The sequence below is a fragment of the Fistularia commersonii genome, chromosome 25 (assembly GCF_037954325.1).
Source record: "Fistularia commersonii isolate RoL2024-O1a breed Wild chromosome 25, RoL_Fcom_v1.0, whole genome shotgun sequence".
Taxonomy (NCBI): Eukaryota; Metazoa; Chordata; class Actinopteri; order Syngnathiformes; family Fistulariidae; genus Fistularia; species Fistularia commersonii.
In genome coordinates this window covers 12,823,297-12,843,594 of record NC_141308.1, presented here as the reverse complement: position 1 = coordinate 12,843,594, position 20,298 = coordinate 12,823,297, and the positions used below count along the sequence as shown (strand labels likewise).

Below are 20,298 nucleotides of genomic sequence, written 5' to 3'. Positions count from 1 at the left end.
TTAGCGTGTATATTATATGTATTTTAGGGTTGATATGTGCATTAAATGTAGTCGACTTGACAAATAAAAAAGTACAGCTGTGCAAAAATACAGCTGAAATAACAAAATTATCATCTATTTATTGATTCTATTTTTAGCACTGTCACTTTTATTGTGTTTATTTTTTTTTTTAAAAAACCTATGTATATATATATATTTCTTGAGATTCAAATAGGACAGCTTCAATAAATTATTATTGTTATTATTATTATTTTTGTTATTATTATTATTATTATTGTTATTATTATTGTTATTATTATTATTATTATTATTATTGTTATTATTATTGTTATTATTATTATTATTATTATTATTATTATTATTATTATTAATGTTGCTGTTGTTGTTGTTATTATTATTGTTATTCTATTATTACTATATTATTGTTATTATTATTTTATTTTATTTTATTTTATTAAATAGTGCATCAATAAATATGAACAGTCCCCCCCGAGGGTTAATAAACTAGCGTAGCATAGCATGTTAGCACGTGTGCAGGACAGTCCGGTCGTACAGCGTATAAACACACAAAAAAAAGTCGTTTTTTAAATAGTGTCAAAATGTCTTTGTGCGACACACAAGCTACCAGCTGCTGGTAGCACTGTCTGACACACACACACACACACACACACACACTCTGCTGGTTGCCGGCAGCTGCTTATTGTAGCGTGGTATTAGCTGGCTCCTCTGTGTTGTCAGCCAGCGGTTTCATGTCGGATGAGTCATATTGCCGCTTTTGCAGAGTGCAGCGATACAGCGGCGGGAAACGTAGCATGAGCTGTAACCGCGGTGGCAAAAAAAAAAAAAAAAAAAGAAACATTAAATAATCCCCGCTGCGTGTGAAAAAAAAATTTTTTTGCGATTGGCTTGGAAATGTTTTGCTTTTGAAAATACGTCCGAAGAGCCTCATTACTTTTCATCTTCCGGTGGACGTGTAAAAAAAAAAAAAAAACAGCTGAGTCACTTTATGACTCAGCTGTTTTGAAATGTCAACGTTAGTATTTTTGAATCAAGAGATGAAATTTCGATCATGTGATGTTTTTCTCCTTTTTTCTTTCCTTTCCTTTTTAAATAAATTCATCCTCTTGATGACTCGATGAAATCATCTTTCGATTGCAAGGATATTATTTATCCGAGTGCGTTTGCATCGTCCCTGGAAAAAATAAATGGACTTCCTTCTGCGCACTAAAACCATGAAAGTAATTTGGTAATTTATTGCGACGAGGCTAAATATTTTAGCGGCGCGAAGCTTGTTAGCCCGAAAAAATCCCTAAATTAGCTGCGCCGTTTAAGCCTCAGTGTTCAAAGCGTGTGGAAAAAGTAGCGAAATTATGGAATTTTTGTTATTGCTGCGCTGCTGTGACAAATGAATTTCCCCTCTGGGATCAAGAAAATATTATTATTAGTATTATTATTATTAGTGTTAAGCCTTTATGGCAGAATTATTGCTGTTTTGGGTGTTTTTCTCTTCTTTCACTCGGCGTTTCCTTCACTAAATCAGCTAAATTAAAGCATCTCGCATATGAGACCCTTGCTATCGCTAACGCTATCTCAAGCTAGCTGTCTTTCATTCATCCAAAGTAAAAATCACTTTCCTTCGTTAACGTAGCCGCCACTTTAGCCACATCAGATGGTTGCTTGGCGAGATCCGTAACACCAACGCCGCTCTCACCTTTAGCTATTATTTCCTATTATCCGCTAGCCGCACTGAGGGCTAGCTTACTGAAAAAGCACCAATGTAAGCATTATAACAAGAGAACACAATGATGAATGATGTAAACAACGCGGTGTAGCGTCGCACGACCACCGCTAGGCTACAATGTCGCAATATTTGCTTCCAAATTTGATTGAAATCTCTGTTCGTAGGGCGATTGGAGCCGCTCGTAAGCCCGAGTTCTTCTGTATTTCTGGAGATACGATACCTTTTGACTTCTGGATAAATAAGGTGGCGTAATTGAAGTACTTTGGGTCATGGAGAGGGTGGATGGAATGGATGGAGGACGCCTTCAAAGGTCCGATTGTCTTGAAATAAATAAGTCAAACGCAGTGCATCCTGCACGTGGAATTGAGAAATACAAAATGAACCCAAAATATCCAGAAAGAGAAAAGATTGAAGGCTGTTTCCAGAAAGATGGGAAGGCAAATAGATGTTTGTGCTTAAAGGAGAAAAAGCGGTATGTGTTTTGTGTTACGAGGCGGCGTCGGTCATTAAGTACAATCTACGTCCAAACACGGAGCTAAGTATGCTAAAGTTAGCTTTCCGGAAAAACAACAAATTGTCCGAGAATTAAAATCCAAACGACGACGGCAGCGGAACGTCTTCATCCAAAAACACGGCAGCGAAAACTAGCTTTATAACACAGCGACTCGTAAACATCATTTTTTTCACATCTATGCAAATGCATATGTAGCATTTTAGATTTGAAAGAGTCATAAATTCAGAGTTATTTAACATTAAGGCGTAGTTCAGGGGTGGGCAAACTTTGTGTGTTACCAGTACATATCGGACTCATCCGACATTTGTCTGAACATTTTCCGACATTTGCTTTGAAAATAAAAGCAGCTTGGTTTTGAAGGCTCTGTTTGCATTTCGTGAGCAAACCATTTTTTCCCTCGTAGCTTCACGTCCAGCTCATTCATGTGTGTCGGTATGTCCACGCTAAAGGCTAAATCACAAAGCTAATCTGTGTCTTTCAGCTCAGGAAAATTCTCAAGTAACTCCGAAAATGAAATAATCTCCAGTTAGAGCTCCAATATTCATTGGTCCAATCGTTCAACCAACCATTCAACCGATTTTTGGCCGGATTAAAAAGAGCAACGGACCTGAAGTGGCCCGCGGGCCGTAGTTTGCCCACCGCTGGCATAGTTACATTTATCTCTCATCACATTTAGTCACATTTATACTGATATCGTTCCACGTGGCCCTTTGAGGGCAACCATCATGCTGATGTGGCCTTCGGTGAAAATGAGTTTGACGCCCCTGACGTAGAAAATAGGATTAGGAGGAGGAAGCTGATGGAAGACGGAGAAGAAGAAGAAGAAGAAGAAGAAACGAGACATAAAATCAAAACAATCCGCCTCTTGGAAAGACGGTCGGAGCCTTAAGTTATTTGACTCCTCTGGAGATGCCGAGGGTGTTGTTGATTCTCTTGACGTTTCTGCCGTGGAAGCCGATGCTGATCCTGATGTTCCCAGTCAGGCAAAGAAATCCATCCAGTGCACTGAAATGCACTAATGCAAGTTTGCTTTGGCATCCCTTTGCAAGGAAGGACGCCTGCATGAGGATTGTTCTCTGTTTTTTAGCCTTTTCCCTTCATTTTCTGGGGGTTTATCGATGATACAACTGCGTCAAATTTTCTCGATGCACTGAGACATCATCCCGGCTCCGAGGCGGTTTTATCTGGCGATATATAAAAAAGAAAGGCAGCAAACGGACATCGTTTCAGATTTGAGAGGGCTCGGCAGTGAGGGAAACAGCTGGACACAAAGGGGCTGAGCAAGAGCAGGACTTGTACACTTTCTTCTTGAAGAAGAAGAAGAAGAAGAAGAAGAAGAAGAAGCTAGCAAGCTAGCAGCAACTGTTTTTAAACGCTTTTAAACAACAGCAGCCACGTCGGTGTCAAGGGAAACAGCTGGACACAAGGGGGCTGAGCAAGAGCAGGACTTGTACACTTTCTTCTTCTTGAAGAAGAAGAAGAAGAAGAAGAAGAAGCTAGCAAGCTAGCAGCAACTGTTTTTAAATGCTTTTAAACAACAGCAGCCACGTCGGTGTCAAGGGAAACAGCTGGACACAAGGGGGCTGAGCAAGAGCAGGACTTGAACACTTTCTTCTTGAAGAAGAAGAAGAAGAAGAAGCTAGCAAGCCAGCAGCAACTGTTTTTAAACGCTTTTAAACAACAGCGGCCACATCGGTGTCAAGGGAAACAGCTGGACACAAGGGGGCTGAGCAAGAGCAGGACTTGTACACTTTCTTCTTGAAGAAGAAGAAGAAGAAGAAGCTAGCAAGCCAGCAGCAACTGTTTTTAAACGCTTTTAAACAACAGCAGCCACGTCGGTGTCAAGGGAAACAGCTGGACGCAAGGGGGCTGAGCAAGAGCAGGACTTGTACACCTTCCCCTTCTGTTATGTAAGGTGATGTACATCTTATTGAAAAGAATGAGCGCCTGTCTCGCTGCGCCGTCCGCCCTCTGTAACCCCATCAACCTACCGAAGCCCTATTTGTCAGAGTTTGTCCTTGCCTTCCCCGCGCCATCGTTTCGTACTCGTCCCATCAATCAGCCGCTAACAAGACCGGCTCCCTATCCTGGTTTGACCAGCGGTCTCCTCATCCCCCTCCCTCTATGCTTCCTACAAGGAACTCCCATTTTTTAACATTTTTAAAACTACAGTTTGACGGTGTTTACGTTAACCTTCTGAGGGAGTCCCAAAAGATTAACTGAACCCGGTTTGGATCGTCCCTTTTCGTCACGGTCTCGGGCTCTCCGGTCCGTTATCGATGGAAGTCGTTTTCGGCCGAGGCGCTACGGGAGCGACAATCTGAAAACTTCCGCCGACGCATCGGCGGACTGGATTATGGAGCGAAAGGAGACGGTAATTCGGCGTGATTAACCCTCCGGCCAGGAGCGGTCGATGCGTCTGAAGGCCTGTTTTTCCTTCTGAGAAATGGCCGTCATTACGTTGTTTATCACCAGGGGACGGGAACAACACAAAGGGTCGACCGATCGAATCAGGCAGCAAACACGTGTGTGTGTGTGTGTGTGTGTGTGTGTGTGTGTGTGTGTGTGTGTGTGTGTGTGAGCAGGATAAAAACAGGGATAGAAACGTAAATGGAGTAATGACAAAAATAAACAAAAATAAGCAGTATGCGAATGATAAGGATAAAAAAAGACAACAGAGTTAGGAAAAGGCAGGAACTACTCCATAAATGCTTGTCAAAAAAAATTATAAAAGTTATTAGAAATTAGAAAAAGAATTAGAAATTTGTCAAATCATTATTGTATTAATTTTTCTTTCTTTTTCAGACAAAGCTGATGTAGGCAAAAAAGGTTTTCATTACACATAAAATAAGTTGATTCAGAGTTGATTCAGGCAAAAGTGATGCTTCTTTGCAAGTTTTTTTAGAAAACAGAAAAATCAGCTATTTTAGGCAAATATTTTATAAAAAAAAATGCGATGATATTTTCATATTTTTTTAGAAAGAAAAACAAAATTGAGTTGATTTAGGCAAAAATGTGGTCAAAAAGATTATCCTTTTTTTTGCAATTTTTTCAGAAAACCAAAAAATCGAGTTGATGTAGGCAAAAATATTATTTAAAAAATTTACGCTTTTTTGCAATTTTTTCAGAAATCAAAAAATTAAGTTGAAATTGGCAAAAATATTGTTAAAAAAAGTGATGCTTTTTCTCAAGCTTTTTGGAAAACAAAAATTGAGCACATTTAGGCAAAAATGTCAAAAAAAGTGATGTTTTTTTCTCACTTTTTCGGAAAAGATAAAAAAATTGAGTTGAAAATGTTATCAGAAAAAGTATTTTTTTAAATTATTCTGTATATAATACATGGCACAGGACACAAATCATAGGTGTGTGTCCTAAATTAAGACAAGATAAACCACTGATCCCTATCTGGGAAATTTTGTCACAGCAGCGTTTCAGTTAAAGTGTCGATAAATATGAATATAAATATAAATAGACAATTAGCAGACAATTAAAAGATAGCAAAAGACAGCCACCAATAAATAGACAGCAGAGAACAACAACAAGGATAAAGATGGACAACAGAATGGAAAAAAAATAGACGTTAAGAGTGAAAGTAGACATAAAAATCAGGGATAGAAATGTAAACAGAGTAATGACAAAAATAAACAAAAATAAGCAGGATGCGAATGATAAGGATAAAAATAGAGTTGCCTTTACAGAGTTGGGAAAAGGCAGGAACTACTTCATAAATACTTGTCAAAAAAATTTAGAAAAGTTATTAGAAATTAGACAAAGAATTAGAAATTTGTCAAATTATTATCGTTTTAAATCGTTGGCTCCAAAAATGAAACTGAAATATTGGAACTGAAACTAAAATTGTAAAAAAATTGGACGTCAATATTGACTTAGCGGATAAACGGCTCCACCGCTGTCGCAATATTTGTTATTTATTTGTTTGTTTGAAACGGAAGCTCATATTTACATACATAACGTGAGCATAAACAAGCCCTCGGAGCTGCTTATTAATATCACTACATAATACTGCACGTGTGTGTGTGTGTGTGTGTGTGTGTGTGTGTGTGTGTGTCAGATCAGCATGATCCGATCTCTCAAAAGATCCAACGTTAACGCCAGTGTTTGTTTTAAGGACAGTAAAACCTTGATTTAAGAGTTGAATTGGTTCTGTGACTAAAGCTTGTTAGCACTACTAGCTCATGTTTTTAAGAAAAATTTGTAGATCAGAAATAATGTATAAGAAAATGCTAATTCACAACAAAAGGGAACGTAAAGTTGAAGGAAGTTGGGGGTGTTTTCCATTTGTTGCTTGACCTTTATGACACTTTTACGTCACTGGTTTCCATGAGGAGGTTGGTGTGCGGCAGAGAGTTAGCATTTTCTCTGTGCTAGCTCGCAGCAACTGTTTTTCAGAGATGAAGATGTTGAGGTTCTCAAGACAGGATGAATGAAAGACAGCTGTTGAGGTATGTTAGACTGGTGCAGGACATGTATGCTCGATGTGAGATAGTAATGAGGTGTGCTGTAGGGGTAACAGAGAAGTTCATGGTGGAGGTGGGACTCCATCAGAGATCAGCTCTGAGGCCCTCATTGTTTGCAGTGGTGATGGACAGGCTGACAGATGAGGTGAGACAGGAATCTCCATGGACCATGATGTTTGCAGATGACATTGTGATCTGCAGTGAGAGCAGAGAACAGGTTGAGGAACATCTAGAGAGGTGGAGGTATGCTCTGGAAAGGAGAGGAATGGAGGTTAGTCGCAGCAAGACAGAATATATGTGTGTGAATGAGAGGAACCCGGGTGGAACGGTGAGGCTACAGGGAGTGGAGATCAAGAAGCTGGAGGATTTCAGGAACTTGGGGTCAAAAGTCCAAAGCGTAGGAGAGTGTGGAAAAGAGTTGAAGAGACGGGTTCAGGCAGGTTGCAATGGGCGGAGAAAAGTGTCAGGGGTACGAAGAGATAGTAGACTATCAGACAGAAGGAAAGGTGTAGAAGACAGTAGTGAGTGATATGGCCTAGAACATCTAGGATGACGAAAAAACAGGAGGCAGAGCTGGAGGTCGCAGAGATGAAGATGTTGAAGTTCTCTTTGGGAGGGACCAGGATGGATCAGGAATGAGTCCATCAGAGGAACAGCACATGTTAGATGTTGAAGAGGGTCAGATGGAGAAAGTTGAAAAGGAAAAGCCGAAAGGAGAGGAAGAAGAAGAAGAAGCTAGCAAGCTAGCAGCAACTGTTTTTAAACGCTTTTAAACAACAGCGGCCATGTCGGTGTCAAGGGAAACAGCTGGACACAAGGGGGCTGAGCAAGAGCAGGACTTGTACACTTTCCCCCTCTGTTACGTAAGGTGATGTACGTCTCATTGAAAAGAATGAGCGCCTGTCTCGTTGCGCCGTCCGCCCTCCGTAACCCCATCAACCCGTAACCCCGTCAACCAACCTATCGGAAAATAGGAATTTCCTCTGGCGTGACCTCTTTAAAACCGGATAACCGGACCGGAGCCGCTTTACCAAACGGTCTCTGACTCACCACATCTTGAATATTCATGGTATCTATACCCCTGTGATCTCTTTGAATGTCTTCCTCTTTGGTCGGAGCTTGCGTTTGTTGCATACGTTCATGTCCTCTGTCCTCCTTCTTAACAGTGAAATCTGACAACAAGGAGAAGCAGGAGAAGCCGGACGTCATGTCCGCCAAGACGGAGAAGACGGACGCCTTCGACAAGGGCGAGAAAGTGGAGCAGCAGAAGAAAGACGGCGGCCCCGACAAGAACCTGAAGTCCGACAAGATCCTCAAAGAGGAGGAGAAGGAAAAGGAGAAGATGAACGCCGAGAAGAACAACAAGGTCGCCGAGAAGCCGGAGAAGACGGACAAGCCGGAGAAAACCAATAAGGATGAGAAGAAGGAGGCGGAGAAGAAGGAGGAGAAGAAGGAGGAGAAGCCGGGGAAAGGGATCGCCAAGTCTCCAACAGGAACCGGCAAGACCCTGCCCAGCCCTGACAGCAAGAGCAAGGTAGGTCTTCGGCACTTCCTGTCGCACGAGCAGACAGTCGGAGCTCCTCCGGGTCGCAGACTTTTGATTCATTCAGGACCTGGTTGGACCTCAGCTATGGTGAGGATGCGGTGAAGCCTCCAGAGACCTGGAGGCTGCAAGCGATTCCTTTAGTTTTGAGGTCAGGAGATGATGAGTAGGAATTGTCCTGAAGTTCTTGTCGAAGCCGAGAGGCTCCTTCGCTTCTGAACTGAACGGCCCTTATCTTGGCGTCTTAGCATAGCGGCAGTCGCGCGTGGTACTCAGCTTTGTTTATGTTGTCGTTCTCCTCATAATGCGCTTTTTTTGGCCTTGTTTTTAGTAAGCTAGCCCTCAGCATGGCTCACAAAAAGGTTAAAAGTGCTAGTGCTAGTGTTGTTAAGAAGAAGGTAAGGGAAATAATACCTAAACGTGAGAGTGGTGTTCGTGTTAGTGGTCTCGCCAAGCGCTACGACACGGCTAAGTCAACTACCTGTGCCATCCTGAGGAATAAAGTTGCGCAGAAGGCGGCTAACGTGGCTACAGGGGCGACCAGGGTAAGGAAAAATATGGGATTTACATTCATTTCAATGGGAAAAATGAATTTGGTTTGCTTACATTTTGCGAGGTGTCGCTGTACAGCGTAAGCTAACCACACGTCTTGGGTAATTTGTGTACTGCACGTCTGCGTGCGCAGGAAGTAGCCTGCGGACTTTGTAGCTTTCATAGCTGCCAAACACGGACTCCAACCGTACAGCTTCCAATTGCACGACTTTATTTCAGGATGGGCGTTGCGCTAACATGTTTTGCACTATCTAAATGCACTCATTCAGATAATGTCTCATTTTGCTAAGCTAACAAGGGGATTAGATCTGTCCCGCATGCTAGCTTGGTCTTTCAATGTGTGAACCTATAAGAAGCGCGTTAGCGCATCACAAGCCCTTTTCACGTGACTTCACTTGCGCTACCCTGCTAGCTCAGGCTAGCTAATATTAGCAAAACAGCCGGTTCGGTGCGACGATCAGTCTCACTTCCTGGCATGGCGGGGTCACGCAAGGCTACGGCCTCCTTGCTAGCTCCTACGCATTCCACGCTGAGGTCATTTGTGATGTGTCCGATCCAGATATGCATCGCATATTCATCACATTTGAGGCTTTCAGTTGTTTAAGTGATACTTTCCGCAGCACGGCCTCGAGCTGTTCTCTTCTCTGACTTGTTTGCTAGCCGCGCTGCCTTAATCATGCCGCCATGCGGTCATCAATCCCCGCCTCTGCTTGAACTTTTCTATCTTTCTCCCTTTAACGTTCCCTCCTACTCACTCCCTTTGGTTTCCTCCTTTTTCCTTTCCTTGTTCCGCCCCCTTCCCCCTTCTTTACTTTTGCACCGCGCCGCTCTTTTCAAATCCGTTGCCAGCCCGACGCGGCTTCGGCCAAATCCCGCCCATCCACCCTCCCCACCAACGGCGAGGCCGCCTCGGCCAAACGCCCCTCCCCGTCCGCGGCCTCGGCCAATAAAAAAAGCCCTGTTCCCAAGACGGCCGCGCCCGGCGCCGCCAAGCAGCCGCAAACAAGGAAGGTAAGCATGCACCTAATGAAGTGGATGTACTCTTTAACCTCTCTCATTGCATGCCTGGCAAACTTTCACATTTTCTTTGCGTTTCCTGAATCTTTTTTCTTTTCTTTTCTTTTTTTTTTTTTTTGGACCATCCTTCATCTCCTTGATGGCATTTAAAAAAATTTTTTTTTACATATTTGCATGATGTGCCTTCGTAAACACATCGGGAAGGGGTAGCTTAGCTCATGCAATGTGCATACACACACACACACACACACACACATTGAGACATAGCCCTTACGCCGCCACTGGTTTGATTTTCAGACTCCAGAAAGCGGCACCTCTGAGAAACGCCCGCCGGTGCCAAAGGCGACTCCGGCTCCTCGCTCAACTACCACCAAGACCAGTCCCTCCGCCAGCGCTGGGACCAAAACGGCTGGTAACAACACACACTCGACACACACACACACACATTCTTGGTTGTCCACTGCGCCAAGGGAGGCAAATTGTGATGATGTCTACATTGGAGAGACCAAACAACCTCTGCACAAACGTATGGCCCAACACAGGAGAGCCACCACTGTAGGGCAGGACTCCGCAGTCCACCTCCACCTGAAGGACAAGCGCCATTCGTTTGAAGACGGCAATGTTTGCAACGGAAGGAGCTTCTTGGATGAGGGGGTGCAACGTCTTCAAGTGCAGTTGCCATGACAAGAAGATTTCGACAAGATATTCGCCATTACTTGGATAAGTGACAACCTCCACAGAGATGGAATCCCCAAAAGTTGCTCCTGTGTCCCGATGGAGTGACACCCATGTTAGCATAACAACCCCCTTGGACCTAGTTTCTGCCGATCAACTCCTCCATTTACATAACAAGCCGTCGTAACCTAGAGCCGCCCAAAACCCTGGCAGTTATATTGGGAAACTCCCCACAGGCCATGGGAAGTGAAGAAGCCTCTGAGATGAGGGCTGAAATGTCTTCAAGTGAAGAAATCCAAGTCCAGTTGCCACGACAAGAAGATGTCAACAAGAATTCGGGGGTGGATACCTGCACAGGGAGGTCATTTAGAGCACTTCTTCATTGCAGGACGTAATCTAGTGGCAAGGAGGGCCAAGACAACCGGCACTCTCTAGCGGTTGCAGGGGTCTGCCGGAATTGCGTTTTTCATGTAGCCGACTACCACGTAGCTTTTCTGCTTTTAGGAGTGTGCTCCCTCCCTTAGCCTTTGGTCGTCCCAGACTCCCCCACCCAGAGCAGAGGTTGATTGGTGCCAGGGAGTATCGATGGGGCCACTGCTGCTCCCAGATCCCCTACCAAGTTAGCCTCGGGCCGTCATGTGTGCTACAAGGAGGCCTAGCAAGAGTCTTGGTGATGGAGAGGCTTTGTGCTGCCTGATGCGTGAGTAGCTTGCCCTGTCACCTCAAGGGCTAGCCAGCGGCAGCTCTGAAAGGGAACAGGAAGTAGGCATGTACGTTTCCTGTTACAACAGCACTAGACTGTCACATGCGGTGCTTCTATAGTGCTGCCAGTGCAACGTGACCTCTGGAACAGGCCTTGAACCCACCAGTATCTGGAATAATGACTCTCTGGCACCACCACCCCAGGCAGCCGGTGCAACCCAACTGCCGCCGTATGTTACACGTTATAGCTTTCAGGGGATTACTTTCTCTTTTTTTTTTCCTTGTTGTTGAAGACACCAGAGGTATTTTTATCCATGAATACATCGCCTCTCAAAAAAAAAAAAACAACGGAGCTGTGACTCAGCCAGAGCGGCGTTTGTTAAACAGTTTATTTTTTCTATTTTTTTCTTCTCCTCCGCCTAGCCTCCTCGCTATCAGTGATTCATTCGGACAGTTTTTAATATTGCAGTCGCAACGTTCGGTAAGACCTGTGACCTAATTCACAGATTGCCCCAGAAATTAGTTTTAAAAACACTTAAGAATGTCCCAGTTGTAGCATAGCCCACCAATGCTAATATCCCCTACCTGTTTGGACGGCTTAGCTAGCCAGTAAGCTACTGCTTCTCCAGATGTGCTTCGACCTGGATCGTCCTTCTTGGGCTCGATTCCTTCCTTCCTACCACAGATGGTGCTAGGAGACTTCTCCAAGGCCACACCAGAAGAATCCCTTTCTACAAGTTATTAACTGCTAAATCTGAAATGGCAACGGCACGTTGGCGCAGCGTTTAGCGCATGTACCTTTTGCGTGGGGTTCTTTCAGGTTCCTCCCAAAGCCCAAACACATGCAGGAGGTTCATCAGAGACCCTAAATGTCCTTCTTTTTTCATTATTTTTCACTGGTGATACTCAGTACTGACTTATAGTACGGGGAAATTTGGTAAAAACCGTAGTGGACGTGGAGTACAGCCTCTTGGGACTCCTGACTGCAGCATGAACGCTAGGCACAATTAATGAATGGCTATGAAACGGCGTCCATCGTGGCCGCCCCCTGCTAAAACATTTGAAGGGCACCGGCAGAAAATGCATCACCTGAGAATCGCAACAACGCTGATTGGAACGCTGCGTTGGTCTCCAGCTGCTCGGCTCCTGGACGCTTCCTCCGCTTCCGCGAGCTAATTTAATAAATCGACTGTTATTGCGGTCGCCGTACTCGTTTTCGCGAGCCCCGAGGTCATGCCCGTGTGGATTTATGCCGTTTGTGATTAAAACCGCAAAATAATAACAGAGAAATAATAACAGAAGTGCCATTTAGGGCCAAAAAAGAAAGTATGACTCACTCCGTGCAACAGTCGCATCCAGACGCTTCGTCACCGCAGGAAAAAAGAAGCGCAAAATGCGACAGTTTTCTTTTCAGATTATGGATCTGATCATGAATTAGTTAACAATTAGACTAGTTAGCGTAGCTCCATTAGCGGAGCCGAAGTGGCACGAGCAGCACATCATCTGCAACTTCATTAGGTCGGCTTGTAAATTCTAATGTGATCCGATAAAAACTGCCCCGTCGTAAATTCTATTGTCCCTCCTGCGTCGGTTATTACGGTTTTAGTTTCGCTCACGCTCCGATTGCCCGACAACGGCGCGGCCATTTACAGCCCCTTCAATCAGTCAGCCGTCCTCGGAGGCCAGAGGGTGGAAGGGGAGGAGCGTGTGAACTCCAAAACGACAACAGTATGGGCCGTGATTCGTTTGCGATTAACATTTGCTCTCCCCTCGCAGCGAGCAAGAACGAGAAGACTGAAAGCAAGACGGTGGAGGCCAAGAAACCCAAAGCTGCAGGTACTCAAGCGCACGTCAACATGTCCGCTTTTAGGCAAAGGTGAAATGAGACTTCAGGGAGCACAGCTGGAGGTAGAGGAGATGCAGAGTGAAAGGAAAGGTGTACAAGTCAGAACTGAAGAAATTCAAGTCCAGTTGCCATGACGAGAAGTTGTGTGACCAGTGATGCTGTACGGTTTGTAGACAGTGGCGTTAAAGAAAAGACAGGTCGCAGAGATGAAGATGTCGAGGTTCTCTTTGGGAGTGACCGGGATGGATAAGATCAGGTTTGAGTCCATCAGCACATGTTAGATGTTTTGGAGAGAAGGTCAGAGAGGCCAGACGGAGATTGTCTGGTAGCGTACAGAGGAGGGATGCTGGGGCTGGAACTGCTAGGTAGGAGGTCCAGGGTACATCTAGGGTACAGGAGGTCTAGGGTACATTTATGGATGCAGTCAAAGAGTACATCAAGTGAGTCGGTGAGAAAGATGATACAGAGAAGATGGAGGAGGTTGCTTGGCTTTTGCCCCTGAAGGGGGCAACTGAAAGGAGAAGAAGTCATTGAAGATATCAGAGAGGCCAGATGGAGATGGTTTGGTAAATACATCGCCCATGACTTTATCCGGTCCCGTTTCTTCTCCAGCGCGTCCTCGCCCAGCGTCCACCGCCACCAGCGCCCCGGCGCCCACCACCAACGGCGAAGCCGGCGCCACCCATCGCCGCCGGGTGATCACCAAGCCTCCCGTCCCGAAGCAGACAGCTATGGAGAAGAAGGCGGCGACGCCTCGGGCTCCCAGAACCCCCAGACCCATCAACGCGCCCACACCGGACCTGAAGAACGTCCGCTCCAAGATCGGATCCATCGACAACATCAAGTACCAGCCAGGAGGAGGAAAGGTAGGACCAGGAGAGACAGTCAGTGAGGACGCCGGATCCAACCGGGTTTGGCTAGATTACCTTCGGCTTCGCTGGGAATCCACTGTCAACTCTGTGTACGTTGTAGCCACTCCTGCTTGTCTCCTTAAGATTGGTAGCTCGTCCCCAACCGGCAGAAGGTCCGGAGATGCTTTGTCAGGTCTCGTTGTGTCATTTTGTTGTGACTGGAATAAACATCGCCCAAATGTGAGACGATGCTGGACATTCAGTCGACCGGAAATGCAGTAAACAGACAGGCGCCTGGCGGTTTGGGCGAACATCCCATAGCTGAAAATCAGGAATTCTACATCCAGACAGGCGTTGTTGTCTTCTCAAAAATAGATTTTAGCTTGTTCAGAGAAAATGCAGATGCAGAAAATGACCTGTCCGATCACCAAGGTGTTCTTTGGTGGGAAAGCCCATAGAGGGGATGGGCTTGTGTGCCATTCAGCGCTGAGATGAAAGTCCTCCTTGTTATGTTGGAGACAAACACTTCCTCCTCCTGCCGTGTCAACCCAGATATCTCAGCGCAGAGGAAAAAAGGGGGCCACCTGATTCCCGTAGAGTTCCATCCTCCCGATGCCGGCTTCTATAACATTGTTTCATGGCCTGTGTTTTCCCCTTTGCCTCCTCGAGCTTCGTACCTCCGTTGTCCTCGTTCTCCGCGCTCTTTGTGTTTGCACTCGGTCTTTATTCATCTGCTAAGAATCTGTTCTCCTGTGGTCCCTTACGCAAAGTCCGATAACGACTAAAACAGGCGTTTGGTGTGAAGGCATTAATATCTGCTGTAAAAGCATACATGTACATGTCGTAGAACCTTGAAGGGGATTTTGTTTTTTATGTTTCCATGGCGGATGTACTCGTGAAAATGACTTACCGTTGAGTCTATCTGTCCGGAAAAGTTGCAGATGCGCATTTATTGAACGGACACAATAGCGTAGAAAGTCTTTAACTCGTTCTCTAATGTGTTTTATGTAATTACAGTGATTTTCGCTGTATCGAACCACCATAGGGGACTATCGGAGCTAGCTAAAATCTTGTGTGGCTGTAAATAGCTGAGGAGATCAGGTTTCACCGCGTGAATAGATACGATTGTTAGCATTACCGAGAGCATCGGCTCGGGGTTGTGTTCGAGCAAACAAGACCGGTTAGCTAAGTCGGCAAACTAGCACTCTTAGCCAGCTATTGCCGTATCACTGGAGCTAGCTAAAACGTCTGGCTTCAGTCGATGTTAGCTGCTCCGTAGCATAATACCCGTGTCTTATGTTGATGTTAGCTGTGCGTTAGCCTGCCCGCAACAGAGATGTGACACCTTTAGCTTCAGCAAAGCTACCTTAATTTCCTGTTCCCTTGTCGTCTGTTCGCTAACTCACTCATCTCCACATCACGAGACGTCCAACGTATTTCGTCCGGACTAGAAGCCGCTACTTTTTCCACACGCTTTAACGCTGCGTCTTAAACAACGATGCAGCATTTATGGATTTTGGAGGGGCTAACGAGCTTCACGCCACCAAAACATTTAGCTTCGTCACATCAGACCGATGAAACTCTGAGGCCGTTCAATTCCGACACGGAAGAAGACAACTTTTTTTAGTTTTAGCTGGAGTAGGACAAAGCGGGGATAGAAAACTGATGTACTTTTCCTTGTGTTATTGATTATTAATCCTTTTCCTCAGCCGTGTTACAGGCACTGTTCGGAAAAAAAACATTTCCAGTACGCATTTGTGGATGTTTCCGGTATGTATTTAATTAAAAGTTAAAAATGTTTCTGTGTAAATATCTCATGTTACAACGTGGACGCCTATATTTGTAAACATATATTTATTTACTTGTTTATTTTTACCCGGTAGGCTTATAATCAGGTGCGCCCAATAGTCCAGAAACGACGGTACTGGTCTGGCAGTTGTCTAGGTTTGTGGATCGTGAATCGGAAATGTAGAATCGTTGTAATAAAAAACACAACGTTGTTATGTAAGATATTTCCAGCAGTCGGCGGGACATGTGCTCGTCAGAACTTCGCTCCAGTCTTCTGGGACGCCTCCCTCACACTGATTCATTTTCCTTTTCCCGGCCGACTCTGGTAAAAAACAAACAAAAAAAACAAACTGAAAACAACAAAAAAAAAATTATGCTTGTTTTTGTCATGCCTCCAGTAATTGCTGATTTTATTCCTTTTTTTTTTTTTTTTTTGGCAGTTTTGTCACTTGAGACACCCGCAAAAACTGGCTTCACATTAATAAAAAATGAAATAAAATAAAAATAAATAGTAATAAATTAAAACATAAATTAATAAATAAATAAAATACAAATTTTGTCTTTTCCCTCTCGGCTTCCACGATCGCCCATCTAACCCTCGCCTCTGCATCCTCTTCACTACAACTCACATCCAACTCACTACATGACACACACACACACACACACACACACACACACACACACACACACACGTACAGTATTATGTAGTGATATTAATAAGCAGCTCCGAGGGCTTGTTTATGCTCACGTTATGTATGTAAATATGATGTTCCGTTTCAAACAAACAAATAAATAACAAATATTGCGACAGCGGTGGAGCCGTTTATCCGCTAAGTCAATATTGACGTCCAATTTTTTTACAATTTTAGTTTCAATTCCAATATTTCAGTTTCAATTTTGGAGCCAACGATTTAAAACGATAATAATTTGACACATTTCTAATTTTTTTTCTAATTTCTAATCACTTTTGTAATTTTTTTTTGACAAGTATTTATGAAGTAGTTCCTGCCTTTTCCCAACTCTGTAAAGGCAACTCTATTTTTATCCTTATCGTTTGCATCCTGCTTATTTTTGTTTATTTTTGTCATTACTCTGTTTACGTTTCTATCCCTGTTTTTTATGTCTACTTTCACTCTTAACGTCTTTTTTTTTTCCATTCTGTTGTCCATCTTTATCCTTGTTGTTGTTGTTCTCTGCTGTCTATTTATTGGTGTCTGTCTTTTGCTATCTTTTAATTTTCTGCTAATTGTCTATTTATATTTATATTCATATTTATTGACACTTTAACTGAAACGCTGCTGTGACAAAATTTCCCAGATAGGGATCAGTGGTTTATCTTGTCTTAATTTAGGACACACACCTATGATTTGTGTCCTGTGCCATGTATTATATACAGAATAATTTAAAAAAATACTTTTTCTGATAACATTTTCAACTCAATTTTTTTATCTTTTCCGAAAAAGTGAGAAAAAAACATCACTTTTTTTGACATTTTTGCCTAAATGTGCTCAATTTTTGTTTTCCAAAAAGCTTGAGAAAAAGCATCACTTTTTTTAACAATACTTTTGCCAATTTCAACTTAATTTTTTGATTTCTGAAAAAATTGCAAAAAAAAGGATAATTTTTTTGACCACATTTTTGCCTAAATCAACTCAATTTTGTTTTGCTTTCTGAAAAACATGAAAAACCATCACACAAAATCTTTGCCTAAAATAGCTGATTTTTCTGTTTTCTACAAAAAATTGCAAAAAAGCATCACTTTTTTGACATTTTTGCTTAAATCAACTCCATTATTTTATCTTTAATGAAAAACTTTTCAGCTTTGGTTTTTTTTTTGTTTTCTGAAAAAAATGCAAAAACGCATCACATTATTTTTAAAATATATTTCCCTGAAATAATTTTTTGATGTTTTTAAAAAAAATTGGAAAAAAGCATCACATTTTTTTGATAAAATCTTCAAATCTTTGCTTAAAATCGCTCCTTTTTTATGTTTTCTAAAAAAACTTGCCAAAAAGCATCACATTTTTTGATAAAATCTTAGCCTGAAATCGCTCCTTTTTCTTTTTTGACAAACTTGCAATAAAGCATCACAGTTTTTCGATAAAATCTTAACCTCAAATCGTCAATTTTTGTATGTTTTCTAAAAAAAAACTGGAAAAAAGCATCTCATTTTTTGATAAAATCTTAGCCTGAAATCACTCCTTTTTTTTTTGACAAACTTGCAATAAAGCATCAATTTTTTTGATAAAATGTTAACCTAAAATTGCTCATTTTTTATTTGTTTTCTAACAAACTTGGAAAAAAGCATCACATTTTTTTGATAAAATCTTTCAATCTTTGCCTAAAATCGCTAATTTTTTTGTGTTTTCTAAAAAAAACCTGCAAAAGCGCATCCATTTTTTTGATAAAATATTAACCTAAAATCACTCCTTATTTATGTTTTCCAAAAAAAAAACCCTGCAAAAATCCATCACTATTTCCAGCAACTGTGTTTTGTCTCTTGTGTTTTCTAACACTCCTCTAACGCTTTCTTCCCTCTCGGTTTTTAGGAATCCGACTCTGCTCGTGCGAGTGTGTGTGTGTGTGTGACGCAGAGAGTGTGTGTGTCGGGTTCGTCTTTACCCGACAAACCCGCCCCCTTCGAATAAACCGCCTTCCCCCTCCACACTTTCCTTCTTTTCCAAAGCGCCGTCTGCTTCAGTCAGCCTCCATTCGATTGGCCGCCGCGCCGCGCGTTAGCATCATGCCATCGCTAACACGCTCCCCCTTCGGATTAGCATTCAGCACTGGTGTCCCGGGTGCGGCCGGCTTCCCTTTCCCCTCTTTCCCCCTGGTGCTGTGGCGTTTGGTCGGTTGGAGGTTGTATTGACCGCGGGGCTGGTTGTCTCCCCAGGTCTCGTCCACCCAGAACAACAAGACATCAGACCAATCCAACCCCGCCGCCAAGGCCAGAGTGAGTCCCCTCGCCATCCGCATCCTCACACCTCGCGCAGCCGCTACAACCTCCCACCTCCTCCGTGCATTCAGTACGTGCACCATCGTGTCGCATGTCGCAGCGCTGTGATTGGCCGGCGGGACTACGGAGGGGGCGGCGGCGGCGGCGGCGGCGGCGGCGACGGCGGCATGGATGCTAAAAGCGCTAAGACGGGAAGGCCGGGAAAGTCAGAATATAACATTTCGATTAATTACCATTAACAACAAATGCTGTCTTAGATTTTTTTTTTTTTTTTTTTTTTGGCCAATTTGTGCTGATTTTAGTTAAATTTCCCAAAAGTGATATTGCAACTAAAATTAGCAGCTGAAGAATATGAGAGGAAAATTAGAAAAATAAATTAAAAATTATTTAAATTCTGCTAAAATCTAACCCATTTGTTACCAAAACCACAGCTGCTTCTCTCAGAGTCCTTATATTGGTTTGTGATATAATTATTTTGTGTTTGTGATTTTAAATATTTTAATATGATATGTATTATATAATATGATATATTTTAATATGTGATTTTAAATATGTTCCTGATTTTAGTTAATATTTCCCAAAAAATGTTTTTCAACTGGAATGAGAAGCTGAATTAATTATAATAATATAATAATTAGAATAATTATTATAATATAATATTATTATTATTAAGTAATAATTTTGAATTCATTATTAAGAGAGAAAATAGCACCAAAGCTGCAGCTGCTTCTCTCGGGGTCCTTAAATTGCTTTTTTGGAAATACTTAAATTAAAAAAAAAAAAGTGATATTGCAACGGAAATTAGCAGCTGAATCCATTATCATTAATTATTCTTAATAATAATGATTAGATTCAGCTAAAAAATATTTTTAATTTAGCTTTTTATTTCGTTTTTTTTTTATTTAATTTTTATTCAAATTCATCTAAAACCAAACGTGTTTGTTACCAAAGCCACAGCAGCTTCTCTCAGGGTCCTGAAATTGCCAAAAAGCGGTATCGCAACTGAAATTAGCATCTGAATCATCGAAGAGGAAAAATTATTCAAATTCAGCAAAAATCCAATTTTAATTCATTACCAAAGCCACAGCTGCCTCTCGCGAGAAATATTGCTAATAACGTTTTGTCTTACGTAGCTCAACAGCGCCACCTCTGGCCGCACAGGGTTACGACACATGTTTGAAAATCCAAATATCCGACATTTCGGGCCTTTTGGACACATTTGACACGGCAGATAAAATTAAAACCCGCTGGTCGCAGGAACGTAATGACAGTGATACAGGTAGCATGTTGGCTAACGCTAGCTAAGCGTTAGCCGCCTCCAACCATCCAGTTTGCTCTTTTATTGACGTTAATACAATTTTGGGGTTCGGGATAACGAACGATAATAAAAAAATATAATATATTATAATTATATCTTATTTATAATAATACGTCTAAAGATATAGATAACGTATATCACGTCTATTTACAAGTACATGTAGATGAGAATAAGAACAACTTTATTTATCCCGAAGGAAATTGTTGTGCCAGAGTTTCAAGTAAAACATAACAATAATAAATAATAGTAGGAAATTGTATAAACAGTCAAAAAGGAGGGAGAATAAGAAATACAAATAAAACTATAAATGATTACATTCA

The 20,298-nt window shown here is 42.5% G+C and overlaps 1 protein-coding gene across 8 annotated transcripts in view; it reads left to right on the top strand.

Annotated features, from left to right (window-relative positions):
* The window catches only part of LOC147219360 (uncharacterized), a 106,029-nt gene that overhangs the window by 73,179 nt on the left and 12,552 nt on the right, over positions 1-20,298 (top strand). For 3 of the 8 annotated variants that reach the window (XM_086172640.1, XM_086172639.1, XM_086172645.1), the window contains 6 exons: positions 7,897-8,264; positions 9,675-9,836; positions 10,140-10,254; positions 12,996-13,055; positions 13,678-13,931; positions 18,598-18,657. In XM_086172640.1, the coding sequence (XP_086028766.1) occupies positions 7,897-8,264; positions 9,675-9,836; positions 10,140-10,254; positions 12,996-13,055; positions 13,678-13,931; positions 18,598-18,657 (1,019 nt within the window). The remainder of the gene's footprint in view (positions 1-7,896; positions 8,265-9,674; positions 9,837-10,139; positions 10,255-12,995; positions 13,056-13,677; positions 13,932-18,597; positions 18,658-20,298) is intronic. The other 5 variants (XM_086172643.1, XM_086172642.1, XM_086172647.1 and 2 more) reach the window with 3 other exon arrangements.